This window comes from Cyprinus carpio, chromosome A18, assembly GCF_018340385.1.
Source record: "Cyprinus carpio isolate SPL01 chromosome A18, ASM1834038v1, whole genome shotgun sequence".
In the NCBI taxonomy this organism is placed as follows: Eukaryota; Metazoa; Chordata; class Actinopteri; order Cypriniformes; family Cyprinidae; genus Cyprinus; species Cyprinus carpio.
In genome coordinates, this window is record NC_056589.1 from 8805366 (window position 1) to 8820737 (window position 15372).

The 15372-nt window shown below is 34.4% G+C and overlaps 1 protein-coding gene across 1 annotated transcript in view; it reads left to right on the forward strand.

Moving 5' to 3' along the window:
* The window catches only part of LOC109110297 (secretogranin-3), a 17170-nt gene continuing 1798 nt past the window's right edge, over positions 1 to 15372 (forward strand). Inside the window, exons 1-12 of the mRNA XM_042774965.1 lie at positions 1 to 403; positions 1516 to 1568; positions 1854 to 1884; positions 1962 to 2074; positions 2170 to 2281; positions 5788 to 5930; positions 6122 to 6268; positions 6362 to 6608; positions 8378 to 8494; positions 11673 to 11756; positions 11881 to 11985; positions 13083 to 13172. Of these exons, the coding sequence (XP_042630899.1) occupies positions 319 to 403; positions 1516 to 1568; positions 1854 to 1884; positions 1962 to 2074; positions 2170 to 2281; positions 5788 to 5930; positions 6122 to 6268; positions 6362 to 6608; positions 8378 to 8494; positions 11673 to 11756; positions 11881 to 11985; positions 13083 to 13172 (1327 nt within the window). The 5' untranslated portion in view covers positions 1 to 318. The remainder of the gene's footprint in view (positions 404 to 1515; positions 1569 to 1853; positions 1885 to 1961; positions 2075 to 2169; positions 2282 to 5787; positions 5931 to 6121; positions 6269 to 6361; positions 6609 to 8377; positions 8495 to 11672; positions 11757 to 11880; positions 11986 to 13082; positions 13173 to 15372) is intronic.

The following is a 15372-nucleotide window of genomic DNA, read 5'->3' on the forward strand; positions in this document are numbered from 1 at the left end:
CCTCCTCCTCCTCCATCCATCCATGAGCTGCGGGAGTTATAGGGCCCGTTATACACAAGGAGCTCCCATCAGCTTATCCGCTGTTAATTATAGCCAGCGACCTGGTTTCAGCACTGCAGGGACTCAACAGCTCCCGCAAAACTAAAGCCTTTGCGATTATATAGGAGGCGCTGAGAGCGCGCGGCATCCAGCCAACACAGCGCGCGCCACAAAACCAAACCAACGGCGCGTTTATCTTCACAGAGGACAAGAGAGAGAGAGAGAGAAAGAGAGAAAAAAATCTCGAAAGTCCACGGCAATTCGGACACCAGCTGAAGAATGGCGTCAAAACGCGTAGGGTTTGTGGTTATCCTTGCTGTAATATCGCAGATCAGCGCGTTTCCCACACCTGCCGGACCCGACGGTGAGTTACTGAATAGCCAAAAAGCCTATAGTCCAATACATCGGTCGAATATATTTTAAAATATGGGTTATTTGATTTAGAAGACTCATCTAATTGAATGGCGGAAAAAAATGCACAACGTGTAATAAAATTAAAAATGCTTCATATAGGCCACGTAAATTAATCAATGTTTTGCTATTTTGACGTTAACGAGAGAGTCCATCTAACTCATTAACACATGTCTGGACTTCAGCATGCACATGCTTTGTTTTTAAATGAAAGTGAATATTGAGTAAAAGATCTTTGTTTAATTTCAACAATTATTTATTAAATTGTATTTTAAATATATAAAATTACAGGGCTGTATATGGATTATGTTGGACATCAGTTATTACCATTGAAAAACCCATAGCTGAAAATTCCATATAGCCTAAATGTGGGAAGAAGGTGAATGAATTGTATGGTTTATTTTTTTTGTTGTTGTTTACATGATTTATTGTATAGGAAGCTCTAGCCCCAGTTTTCAAAGGCCTGTAATCTTTTGTCCTTTAATCAGATTATTTGGTGGCAGCTTCTCTTGGACAATTTGGACTGCAACTAAATGCATCAAAGATCTGAACAACCATAGACAGAGTGAAGAAAATGCATATTAATGACCATTTTTATTTTAGGGTGAAAATAGTCTTGTGTAACGTACAGTGCCTTGATTCCTTTAAAATTATAGTAAAATTATAAATTCTATTCATATATAACGTAGGTGAGGTGCACAGATTTTTTTTTTTTTTTAAATGAATTTATGTTGTTACAATGTCTTTACATTATAGTTACAATGTAATAACCCACCAATAGTAATCTGAGCCTGATACTGTAGTGATACTTGTTTTTGTCATAGTGTTTTTGTCATCCGGTGTGAGTGTATTAAAGGGATAGTTCACCCAAAAATAAAAATTCTGTAATCATTTACTCACTCTCATAATGTTCTAAATGGTGTGACTTTCTTTCTTCTGTGGAACACAAAAATAAATTCAGTTTTTGGATGAAGTGTCTCCTGAAGGACAGAAATTACTGATCAGCCATCAGTGATCTTTGCCTTTATTGAATGTGTGTGTGTGTGTGTTTCTTTCCTGATCCAGACAAAAGCATGTATGACCGAGAGCTGACTGAGGAGAAGCCATTAGAACAGCAGGTGAAATATGAACTTATTGTTAATCACTATGTTATGTAAAAGACACAGAATAATATGCTTTATTTTCAAAAGGTACAAATATGTACCATTAAGGTACTAATATGTTTATTTTACTTATATGCATCCATTAGGAGTAGATGTACAAATGTGTACCAGTGACCACTTTTGTACCCTTGTTTCTGACTGCGTATAGAAGATGTTTTATGTATTAAATTAAAATAAATTCAAATTAAAAATTAAGCAAAAGTCAAAACTGTGTTTTTATTTTATTTTTTCGCCCAACAGATTGCAGAAGCTGATAGCATCAGGCGGACAGGTGAGATATAATCTTATGCAGACATAGTGCTTCACAGTGATCAATAGCTCACAAGTGTTTGCTGTTCATCCATGCAGAACCCAAGCCAACGTCACCAGCTGAGGCAGAGTCAGACTCTGAGGATGATGATATCACTTTCCTTAAGTCTCTGGCTGAGAAGTCCAAAGGGTCAAACAATGAGAGTCACCGGGTGGGGGGGGGTGGGGGTGTGGGGGGGGGGGGGGGGGGGGGGGGGGGGGGGGGGGGGGGGGGGGGGGGGGGGGTTGGGGGGGGGGGGGCCTTAAGTCTCTGGCTGAGAAGTCCAAAGGGTCAAACGATGAGGCCGACACTACCAAAAACAAAAGACTGACTGGTGATTATGACTCTACTAAGAATGGGATGGACTACAAATACCAAGGTAAAAACAAACAAAAAGTAAATACAATTAACATGATAACAAAGTCTTATTCAGAATAGCATACTGTAGTAGTATGTAGAATGTGCACCAGTGGCGAAGCTACTTGACCACCTGGGCCCACCTACTTTCAACTTTGGCCCATCCATTTTCCAAATGGATGTCATTTATTAAAAGGATAATAATAATAAATGACTTATTTCACTATTGCTTTATATATTTAGCTTAAAAAATATACTAAACGTAAGTTCAATTACAAGCAGTTTCTTAATTTTCTATCTTCCTATAAGTGCATACCATACACTTGTCAAAATGATGATTCATCAGTTTCTGTTAGTCCCACCCACAATGTTATGTTTACGATGTAAGGACATAATAGTAAAATGCTCGCATTTGTGGGGCCGAATTTAAAAATAGTGAAACAAATATCAATCAGTCCATTCTTTAAAATTAATATATTGGATACCCCAATTGAAACTAAGTCTTAGCAATGAATCCAGACCTACAATGAATTGTACAAATGAAACCAGACCACCTGCCTTTGATGGATTTATAGATTAGAAACTTCTGAGCTAAGCGTGTTTAAAGCATCATTAGCTCAGGTACAGTGTTTGATAGATGTGTCCTTTGTGGATACTGTTCTCCACAACAAACTGCATATTTGCAACCACGCACATTTCTGTGGTCCTCAGAGTTTACCATCCTTTGAACGCAAACTGACCGAAACACTTAATTATGAGATCATCTACGAAGCCCAGTTGTAGTTAACGTTAGTTAATGCATTAGCTAATATTACCAATTTGTTACAATATGTATTAATCTCTGTTAACATTAATTAATAAAAATACAACTGAATGTTGACAGATACAACTTTTAATTTTAATAATGTATTAGTAAATGTTGAAATTAATGTTAAACAGTGCTTTAGAAGCATTGTGTATTGAACCTTTGTGCTGAATTTTCTGTAGCCAATTTAATATGTGGTTTTCATATACGCTACACTTTGCCCACCCTGTTTTATTTAAGCACACCCACCTAAACACCCGCCTCGCCCCTGATGTGCGCTGTGTACAGTATGTTGTTTGCACACAAATGTTCTTTGATTGTTAAAGAGCACACTCAGTGGAAAACAGTATCTCGCAATTAAATGGTTCTTACACCTGTTTTTTAGCATCTGTATTTGATTTATACCCTTTTGATCATTTTATCAGACTAACAAAAGACAAGACATTTATACATAAAGTTAAATATAAAAAAAAATTAACTACTTTTATGTCCCTTTAAAACTGCATACTGTTTCACTCACTATTTAGTATGCACTTTTTACTGTTAATATTCTATTAACAGCATAGTTTTTTGTCTTGTCAAGAAAAAGTAAAACATCCATGAACATTTTTGTTTTTGTTGTGACCTGTCAAAAAACAAATTATCTTCCTCTTTGAAAGTGCTAATCCATTCATATATGACTCTATGTGATCCTAAATACAGGAACAGGTGGCAGACACCATAGGTCAATCAGGAGGATTTTGTAGAGCTATGGGGGGGGGGGATCAGAGGATTATCCCTCGACAGTACTGGATGTTTTATAACATTAAACCCAACAGTCTCCTACAACAGGGCAGTCAGTCTAAACATACACCCACAATAACAAAAAAAAAAAAATAATAAAAAAAAAAAAATAATAGCGCAATAGCACAGTGATTGATTGATTGATTCCATTTTCAACTTTACGACCCTTACAGTTAACCCTTACAGTTTTTGTGCATTTTAAGCAAATGTCCTCTTTTATGATTGGCTAACCAACAGTATTTGCATGTGAAATTACTATATTAACTAATAATGCATGCTGCATGGGTTAAATGTAGTTTTTGAAATATATGTTGTTTTCCTTCAAACAACCTCCTTGCACTTGCAGAGCCACAATTGCACTGTGACTTATTGTGATTTGTGATTCATAAGAGAAATTACAAAATTATGAAAATCCTAAATTTTGCAGTTCAAATTAAGATCATGCTGCTCGTTTCTATCATTGGGATGTTTCCAAATGATCTGCAGAGTCATAGGTGCTACACACAGTTGAAGAGAAGATTTTACAGACTTTTTTCTACCTCACCGAGTCTGGGTGGGACATGTTTCTGAACACAGAGGTGTTGCTGATATATACATATGGGCAGTCATGTGTTTATTCATTTGTCCAAGGACAAAAAGTTTTTGCAGCTCAATTTATCTGTTGCTTAAATAGTTACTTAATTATGAACTTACAATATGACCGCTTTAAATCTTTTTTTATGACAATGTCATGTCATAAAGGCACTCAGACTATCGAAGACCTCTCACTCTGTTTCTGTCAGAATAAGCGTCAGACATTTAATCAGTGTCACATTTCAGGCAGATGGCGAGTTTACTGGAAGCGCTTAAGGCAGTGTAAGTTGATCTCTGTGGTAGATAATGGCAGATAACCGAGTGGGAGGTGTTTTTGTGTGCTTTCACTGGGTTACAGGAATTACAACAGACAGACAAGAATTGCTGGCAGATTTTAACTCCAACATTCAGATCTCTATTTCACACATTCTCCTCCTACTCCTGTTGCTTTTTAAGAGCTTTGAGCTTGTAAACTTCTGATAAAGTAATTTCAAATACAACGCACTAGAAAATAAACTTATGGCACAGAAAAAGACAACCAAAAGAGTGCTGGATGAGGTGGATATTTAGGTTACCTACAGTCCATACAGTTTGTCAACAGTTATTTTATGGGCCTCTTTAGTTTGGTCAGCCTACAGTCCATACAGTTTGTCAACAGTTATTTTATGGGCCTGTTGGAATGGGATGACACTTGGTTTTGTCACATTAGCTGTGTGAACACACACACACACACACACACACACAAAAAAACCTTGGACATGATTCGCATATGTTTAATCTGGGGACACCATACAGTTTGTCAACAGTTATTTTATGGGCCTCTTTAGTTTGGTCAGGGGGCCCTTTTTAATGGGGGCAATTTTGGGATAGTCAGCTGGTAGTATTGTGAAATAAACCTGACAAAGTGATCAGGACCTAGAGGCAAAAGGCTTGTTAAATAAATGGACATGAAATATTAATTTCTTTTGAACTGAACTATTTATTTTAAGGAAAAAAGAGGATACAGTACAGTTATGTAAAAAAACGGATCTTTCTGGTTTTTTATATAATTGTACTGTATCCTTTTTTTCACACAATAAAGTGTCCACATCAAAGGATAATAATATTCTGTTTATTACAGGCACAAGCTGACACTTTAAATGCTCGAGCTCTTCAAAGTCAGGTGGATTATGATGCTGTCAATGTTTTTATCACTCATCATCTGGATAAAATCAAAATGATATTATTTTTATTATAGTTGTGGTGTGGACAAATTAGAACGATTATTAAAAAAGTATACTTAATGTTATCGTCCTTGGTGTGAACTGCCCTTGATATTCAGTTTTGATAAATTTTTTTGTGAATTATTTTAATGTGTTCCTTTTCAGATGATCCTGAAAGTTTTCTGCAGCTGGATGGGACCCCACTAACAGCTCATGACATCGTCCAGAAAATCGCCAACAAAATCTATGAAGAGGATGACCGAGGAGTGTTTGACAGAATTGTGTCTAAACTGCTGAAGTTGGGTCTAGTAAGAGATTCAAATTCTGATAGCTACCATATTGAAGAGCCATGCAATAAACATCATTCATAATGTATTAATTCCTCTAGGGAAACATATTCCAGTTTAACCAGCATAAATAGCATGGAAAATAGATTGTCATACAATAATCCCTTTGTGAATTGATTGTTCTAGCAGGTGTTCTATTGTTTGTCCTTCAGATCACAGACAGTCAGGCAGAGACGCTGGAATATGAGGTTGCTGAAGCCCTGCAGGAGCTGATCACCAAAAATGCCAAAGATAACATGATTGGAGACCTCAGTATGGATTACCCTGTTAATGCAGCAAAGGATACACAGAACAGTATGGTAAGAGTGTGTGACTGTGTGCTTGTTGTGCTTCTACCAACTGCAAAAAAAAAAAAAAAAAAGCATTCTATTTATTTGGATTCTTCTCTTCAGAATGAGGAAGACAGGACCAGTAGACGATATGATGATGAGGATGAAGGTGGTGATGATGATGGTGGCAATGATAATAATGGTGATGAAGAACAGGAGGAGGAGAGCAGAGATGATATAGTGAGGGCTGAAGACTCATGGGATGCTGTGAGCGATGGGAACGACAGAAACGAACTGAATCCAGAAGACGGACTGCAGGATCTTCAATTCTTCCCCAACTTTTACAGACTCCTTAAGAGTCTCGACTCAGGTAGACAACACAATACAACAAACAATACAACACAAAACATAGCGCACGTATACATTACAACATAATAGAATACAACACACAATATGATATATGTGACCCTGGACCACAAAACCAGTCTTAAGTGTCAAATTTTCGAAATTAAGATTTATACATCATCTGAAAGCTGAATAAAGCTTTCCATTGATGTATGGTTTGTTAGGAGAGGAAAATATTTGGCTGAGATACAACTATTTGAAAATCTGGAGTCTGAGTGTGCAAAAAAAATCTAAATACTGAGAAAATCGCCTTTGAAGTTGTCCAAATGAATACTTAGCAATGCATATTACTAATCAAAAATTTTGATATATTTACTGTAGGAAATTTACAAAATATTTTCATGGAACATGATCTTTATTTAATATCCTAATGATTTTTGGCATAAAAGAAAAATCCATAATTTTGACCCATTCAATGTTTTTTTTTTTTTTTTTTGGCTATTGCTAAAAATATACCCCATTGACTTAAGACTGGTTTTGTGGTCCAGGATCACATATATGACACAACACACTGAGGATACTTTTCACCACAAACCACCCTTGTGAAAAAGAAGTGCAATTAACTGTGTCGAATATGCACTTGTAGTGTACCTCAAATCTAGGGCCCAAGGCCCAAGTGTACTTCACTTTCCACTTTCGCACACAGCCGCATCCACAGAGCTTTCAAAGTATACTCAACCACGTATGGACGAGCTCGAGATATGCTCAGAACCACCTACTCAATTTTCTGGCCCATTGTACTCTTTTACGCATACTTTTGATAGCGGAAATTGCATCACGAGGACAATGCACGAACCATCACGGAACACTGACAGCTGAAGTATACTTTGGGCTTTACACACTTAAGTACACTTTTAAAAAGTTACAATTTTTTAAATCATTTTGTTTTAATAATATGATGTTGTGCCTCATTTTGATGTGTTGACTACACATATAAAGCACATATAAAGTACTCGATTATAATTTTAACTGTAGTGTGAAATTTGATATTACATTAGCAGTAAGTCAATGTAGTAAAAACGTCATTATTATAATAACAAATATATTTAAATACATGGTCACACTTTAGGAACCAGTTCTCACTATTAACCAACTATTATCTATGACTTTTGTCTTAATAAACTCCTAATTTGCTACTTATTAATAGTTTGTTGTTAAGTTTAGGTATGGGGTAGGATTAAGGGATCTAAAATATGTTCATGCAGGATAATACATTAAAATGTGCTATATAAGTAATAATAAACAGCCAATATGCTCATAAACTCCATGCCGATAAGCAACTAGTTAATAGTGTGAATTGGTCCTTTAAATAAAGTGTTACCAAATACATGATAGACAACTTTCAACAGAAAAGACATTAAAGAATAGGCCTATTTAAATTCACCATAAATGCTTGTCAGTATATTTAGTAATACAATTTAACCATATTTCAAAGAAAATAGAAATAATAATGAAATTACACATACAGATGTACAGAAAAAATGCAACACACAAGAGTATAGTGTGTGTATAACAAAACACACACAGAAGCCACACAAACAATAATGTAACACACCTCATAGCACAACACAACTCATTCAGTAAATCAGCAGCTATAAGGTCTATAGAAACTTCTGGTTAAACAGATTTCCTGTGGTTTCTGCTGCCCTCCTCTTTGGCAAACACCACATTAATCCAGATTAAAGTCCGGTCTCATCGCTTAATCTATCACATCCTTCTTCTCTGACTTTACAGAGCAAGATAAAGAGGAGAGAGAAACCCTGATCACCATCATGAAGACCTTGATCGACTTTGTGAAGATGATGGTCAAATATGGAAGCATCACACCTGAAGAAGGAGTGTCTTATCTGGGTAAGACCAAAGTTGTCTGTCCACCTTATTTTTAACAAAAAATGGGCACAGCCATTTTTTATTTGAATGTTCAAGGCGTCAAAAAACACACTAGTTTGTAGCGCAAATAGTTGCAATTTTTACTGCCCTTATTATTCTATTTATGTATATGTGTTTACAGCACGTTATTTTTCTATTTATTTATCTAATGAAACTGAAGAGTTGCACATTCACAGGAAATAGCTTACATCTATTTGTGTTAAACAGCAAATTTATTCTGATTGGTGGTTATTGTGTCACATTATACAGTATTTACTCTTTAAAAAAAAGGAGTCCAGCCTGCAGTCATCTTGGTAATCTCTTACCAAGATTTTTGCAGATGGAGTATCAGTGTCTGCACTATGTACATAACAGCATGGACATCACTTTATTTTAAAAAAGTGCTGGGGACAGTGGTGGTAGAATCACTGTGTATATTTTGCCATTTATAAAATGATGTAAAGGTGAAGACTTTACTCATGAATCTTGATTGCTACTTTTATTTCCTTCACTGATGACAACAATAACAAGCACTCAGCAAACAATTACTGTAGAAGTACAATTTTCAGTGCCAGATCTACTTTCACTGTGATACTTACTTACCAAATTGGTGGTTGGGGTAATTGACCATGACTAAAAGTGCTTGTGATTGATAGATTGTGAATGTCTTTGTGTGATTGGTGGCAGTTATGATTTCACTTTTTTTCCAAAATAATTAAAATTTTTGTTTTTTTTAAAAGTAGTTTAGAATATTGAAAAAAAAAGTATTAAAATTAAATTCACATTAAAGGCACCTATAGGTGAACCTCATAGGTTTTTTTTTTTTTGTGTTTTTTTTTTTTTAGTACATCTTTACATGTAATTTCATAATAAGTTCTGTTGTCTTTGAAATAAGATTAAACTTTACTCACAAGTATTACCAATTTCATTAATATTTGTAATTACACATTTGCACAAGGATTGCAGTATAGTATTTTGTACAAGTATTGCTGTATTTTTATTTTATAATATAGTACTTTAATTTTGTTTTTTTGTCAGTTTCACAGACAAGGTTTAAGATTAGTCCCAGACTTAAATGTAAGTCCGAGCTGTTTTAACTGAAATAAACTTGCACTGACTGATCTTAAAATATATCAGTGCCTTTGTTTTGTCTCAAGATGCACACCAAAAATGTTTTTTTTTCTAAGGCATTTTAATAAATACTTACTTATATGTCCTAATTGAACTACAGTACGGCCTAATCCTGGTTTAGTCTAAGCCCGGTTTTTGAATCCGGGCCAATATCTTAGACAACACATCATAATAAGTCTACATTAAAGCATACCAAAAGATTATTAAAAACATGATGACTTAAAATGTACTTTAAAGTAAAACATTTTAATTAGATGTTATCACAAAGTGGATTTTTTAAGTGTTTTTTAAGTGTGTTGAAAAGCATTGTCATGAAACTGTACTCTCTTCAAGTACACTTAAGTGGACTTTTATTTCATTAATAATATATTATCTGCAAGTTGTTGTTTTTTTAACATGCTTTTAAGATTTTAAGTATAATGTTGATTATTAATAATTGTTCAACATTATTTTTAGCACAAATAAGTTTTGTGAATAAAGCCTAAATTAACCAAAGAGAACTACAGCATATAGTCCTACAGCTGTAAATAAGGAATCATTTTAAAATCATTTTTGCATTCCCATACTACAACAGCAAAAGGGGAACACAAATGCTCAGATTAGAGCCTGGTTAAACTTGATTGCAGGTGCTTAGTGAATAAAGAAGGATTTTTTGTTTATATTTCATTAACTTTGCAATTATCAAAAACATTTGAACTTTGTGTCACTAATCATCACTGATCAGTGTTATTTTAAGGGGACATGAGCCATGTCCGTCTTATGCCCATATATGTTCAAGACATCTGCTCAAGCAAACAGCATCCTGCTTCATTCATCCAGTGTTCTCTCTTTTGTACCCTCTCTCTTTCATTCCGTCTAATTAATTCTGTCTGTTTCTCTAACGAGATGGTCACAGTCGTTATGATAGAACACAGATAACAATTTGGAATTCTCTACTGTGTAATAATAGGGTTACTCTGGCAACCTGTGCCACAAGATGACAGAGCTGTAAAGATTAAATTGAATGGCAGGGTGTGTTGCCAGGATACGGCTGGTTATTGATCTGCTGTGGTTTAAACATGAGATGAGGCGCTTATCATTCTGTCCTAATATGTGCGTTTGTCATTAGCAAACAGCTCCAAAACACAAAAGTGTGTACACAACACATAATGAGTACAGGGTACATCCACATCTACATATGGAGTGCTGGAGAAAGCTCTGTGTTGTCAAAGATAATTCTGATCAGTTAAAAAAAAATAAAAAACACTAGAATCATTGTAATGGGACACTTTGACCTCAGAAAGAGAAGAAATTACTGTAGCCTTTCACTTTAAATAAATAAATACAAATTAAAAGAAAATAAAAATTAGAATGTTGTCATGAAAAAAAATACAAATTAGTATGGTACAAATTAGTGACATACTATATAGGCCTATACATATAATATATTACGTCTAATATAAAACGTATAACTTATAATTTATGGAGAAAGGGGATTTTTGACAAAATTTTGAAAAATTTTGGTCTGATTTTCTTATTTTTGTCATCAGTTAATGCTTTTTTTATTAGTTCATTGCCACAACAAACTGATTTGAATAGCTTAAATATTGTTAATTAATATTATAAAGCTGATAATACTTTACAGTAGGGTTTCATTTGTTAACATTAGTTAATATGTACTATTAACAATTAAATACTTTTAAAGCATTTATTAATCTAATTTAATGTTAATATTAATTTTAACAATTACTAATATTAAAATCAAAAGTTGTATCTTTTGAAATGATTTTATAGACCTGGGTTGCGTTTCTCAAAACCATCGTGAGGTAAGGTGACTGTATCTATCTAACACATCTATGAACTAACAATGAACAGTAATATTTTTAACTAACAATTAATAAATACTGTAGCAAATTCTTGATCATTGTTTGTTAATAATTTGAACTAATGGGACCTTATTGTATAGTGTTAACAGAAAAATAGTCTCCAAAAGGCTTCTGATGCTTACATTATCATCAGTGTGTTTATAAATATTATGTTTTTCACACAGAAAATCTGGATGCAATGATTGCCCTGCAGACCAAGAACAAGCTGGGCAAATCTCTGGTTCCTCTCAGCATTACACCCCCTACAGGTAAACCAGACCCACCACAGGTTATAACACTGCAATCTGCAAGTCATTCACTGCAGATTCTGCTCAGGAAGACTTTGGCATCACTATACTGTTTTTTTCCCCCATCATTGCTCCCTTGTTCCAGGAAAAGCATTGGAGGATGATGACAACACCAAAACAGAAGCTGTCAAAATGCAGAAGGAGTCTCTGAAAGACTCCCCCAAAGACGTCCAGACAGATGCTGAAATCAGTGAGTAATACAAGGATCCTGTATCATCTTCACGTTTATGGTTTCTGCTGGTGTAATTGAGCTGTTTAACTGAGTGCCAAGGTAGATACACAGATAAGCCTGTATCAAATACAGAATTCATCACTAATCTGCAGTTTCACTGGAAACATACAGTCAGATTGGAGTGTATAAGAGAGAGAGAGTCCCATAGAGAGACTCTGCAGCAGTCCAGCAGAATGAGGGCATCGCTGTAACACGCTCACGGTGAACTAACAGTGTAATGAAACAAATCACGAGGCCCTGTTCAGGGAGACTTTTATTGATTCTTTGAAAAGCACTGAACATTATTGTTAAAAGCTGTGATAATCACCTTCGATTATTACCCAAGAAGCAATTAGAACACACCCATTATACATTAATGCTGCTTTCATGTTTGCATTGCCACAGTTATGAGAACTTATGCACTTACGGAAATTATTTGTTACTATAGCAACGCTCATAACATCAAATTGTCCATGTACAGTTTGGTATTTAATGTCAAAAAAAAAAAGACCACTTGCTAATCTAAAAAAAAATTATAATTTAACTTTTTCAACTCTTGCAAAATAGTGAACATTGCATACGATGTATATATATATATATATATGTGTGTGTGTGTGTGTGTGTGTGTGTGTGTGTGTGTGTGTGTGTGTGTGTGTATAAACTATTATTAGTATTTTTTTTCTCAATAAGAAGAAGAAGAGGAAGAAAATAAAATTCAACCATGCATCCATCCATCCATTCTCCAAACTGCTTGTCCTATATAAGGTTGAGGGGATGATGATAACAATATACTAAAAAGAAGAAATACAAAGAGATATATTTAAACAAACAATCTATTTAAAAATATATTAAAGTAGAAGACAAAGTAGAAAACAATGAAGAAGATGATGAAATATATATATAAAATGTGTTTAAACAAAAATATAGTATAATAATACTACTGTCCATTCTCTAAACTAATTGTGCTATATAGGGTCATGGAGATACTGGAGCCCAATAATAATAATAATAATAATAATAATAATAATAATAATAATAATAATAATAATAATAATAATATATTTGCTGTCTGACAGGTCATCCTGGAAAGTCTGAGAGTTATCTGGAGGCAATCAGGAAGAACATTGAATGGCTGAAAAAACACAACAAGGACAGCAACAAAGAAGGTAAATGTTCATCATCAGTTATGACTGTTATTTTACTGCTGATGAAATGGAATGGATTGTGTGCTCTTATCAGGATGAAGCCAGCAGGATATGTGCTCTGCCCTCTTATTTTAGGTGGTTTTGTTTGTAACATTGTTTCAATTAAACTGCATTTGCGCAGCAATTTCTACATGGTTATTAGTGGTTGCATTAGTGTAATATAGGCCAGCATCCTATATGCATGACACAATTTAAAGATGCAAAATTATATGTAGATCTACACGTTGCCAACATAAATGAACACCCATTTTACAGAATATATGCTCCAAATTAATTGACAAAATTGTTGCTAGATTTTGTAAATAACAAATGACACAAGTATATCATCCTATACTGTTAGTAAACACACTGGTAATCTTTGATAAACAGCCTTTTCTCCCTCTCTTTAAGTTGTCAAAGGCTTTCTCCCTAACCCAAGGTTATACACAATTTCATAAAAATATGGAGAAAAACAGTCAAATTTAAGACTCTTTCTTTCTCTTGATTTGCAATTAAAGTAAGCGTGGGTGAGCTCGCTCATGAATAAGCGTCGGTTTGATGAGCTTGGCTGTATTACAGCAGTGCAAGTCTGCTGCGTTTCTAACAAAAGATCTGTGTATTCCTCTCTTCATACCTGCCAGCATGAGACTGAAACACTGTGTGTGTTCTTCAGGCATCATCTGCTCAGCTCAGAAGATGAGAGTGTGTTTTGAGATGAGAACTCTTGTTTTATTGTTCAAATTCAAAACAGACTCATTAGAGGCAGCCTGTTATCATCTAGACGGGTGAATCATGTTCAGGTCATATTCATCACAAAAGAACGAAGAAAATATTCTGCATAAAGCAAATTAAGCTTATTTTAGGGCAATTTTCATTACTGTAACGGGGTTTTTTATTATTATTTTTATTTGTTTGTTTGTTTGTTTTGATCAGAATAAATGAAGCAAAATAAACTATTCCATGATGTGGTAACACATTTATTTATTTATTTAGTTAGTTATTTAGTTATTTTATTTTATTTCATTACAGCAATGGAAACTGACATTTTTGCATTATGGTAATAAGAATTTATAGAGGGAAAATATATGTTTAGTTAATATGTTTAGATTATGTCTCAATGCATAATCTTTTTTTTGTGAAGTTAGTTCTGTATTTTTTTTAAAAAGTGAAGTTAGTTCTGTATTTAAATATATATATATATGTTAGTTCTGTAATATATATATATATATATATATATATATATATATATATATATATTATTTTTTTTAAAAAGTGAAGTTAGTTCTGTATTTATGGTGCTGCTGTATTCTGGGTGAAAATAGGCATGTTCTTTATGAAATAGCACATTCTTTTATGAAAGCTGTAAAATAGGCAAATTAAACAGACAACATTTACACAAACACATATACACAGTTATTCCTCAGGTGCACACACACTCACTTCCCTCTCTCTTTCACAAACATCTACAGACAGTCTGAAAGGCTTTGCTAATGTTTATGCCTATCTTTGTCCATTGATTTTAGGAGAAAATTAATTAACAGTGGCATGCATTGCATGGGGATCTGGAAAATGATTTTAAGATAGACGTGGGGAAAAAAAAAAAAACGGGAAGATTGTTTTGCTCACAAAGAAAAATTTGGGTCAGAGCCTTTTTTTCAGTTCATTGAACTGATAAACTCAAACTATAGAGTGATAATAAATTATAATGATTCATTTATAGTAGTATAGTATAGTTGTAAAATCTCATATCATACACATCAAGACGTGTGTGTGTGTGTGTGTGTGTGTGTGTGTGTGTGTGTGTGTGTGTGTGTGTGTGTGTGTGTGTGTGTGTGTGTGTGTGTGAGTGTTTTATGTGTGTGTTTGTTTGTGTTTGTTTTGGTGTTTAATACAAACATAGTAGGACTCAATGAGTCAGGAAGCATGTGAGGTCTTCGTCTGTGTCTGTGGGGACTGTCCAGTCTTATTCTGTTGTAATGGTCAATGGTCAGGAAGAATCCACTGGTCTATAAATTTTGCCAGAGCCCACGCACAAAAAAAACATGCACCAACACACGCTTTACTGATAGCCAGCATTTTTGTTTCAACCCACAAAATGTACTCAAAACACTTTCACACACACACATGCTGTGCAAAAACTTGTGAATTTGGAAGTGCATTTATACATATTTACTGCTTTGTG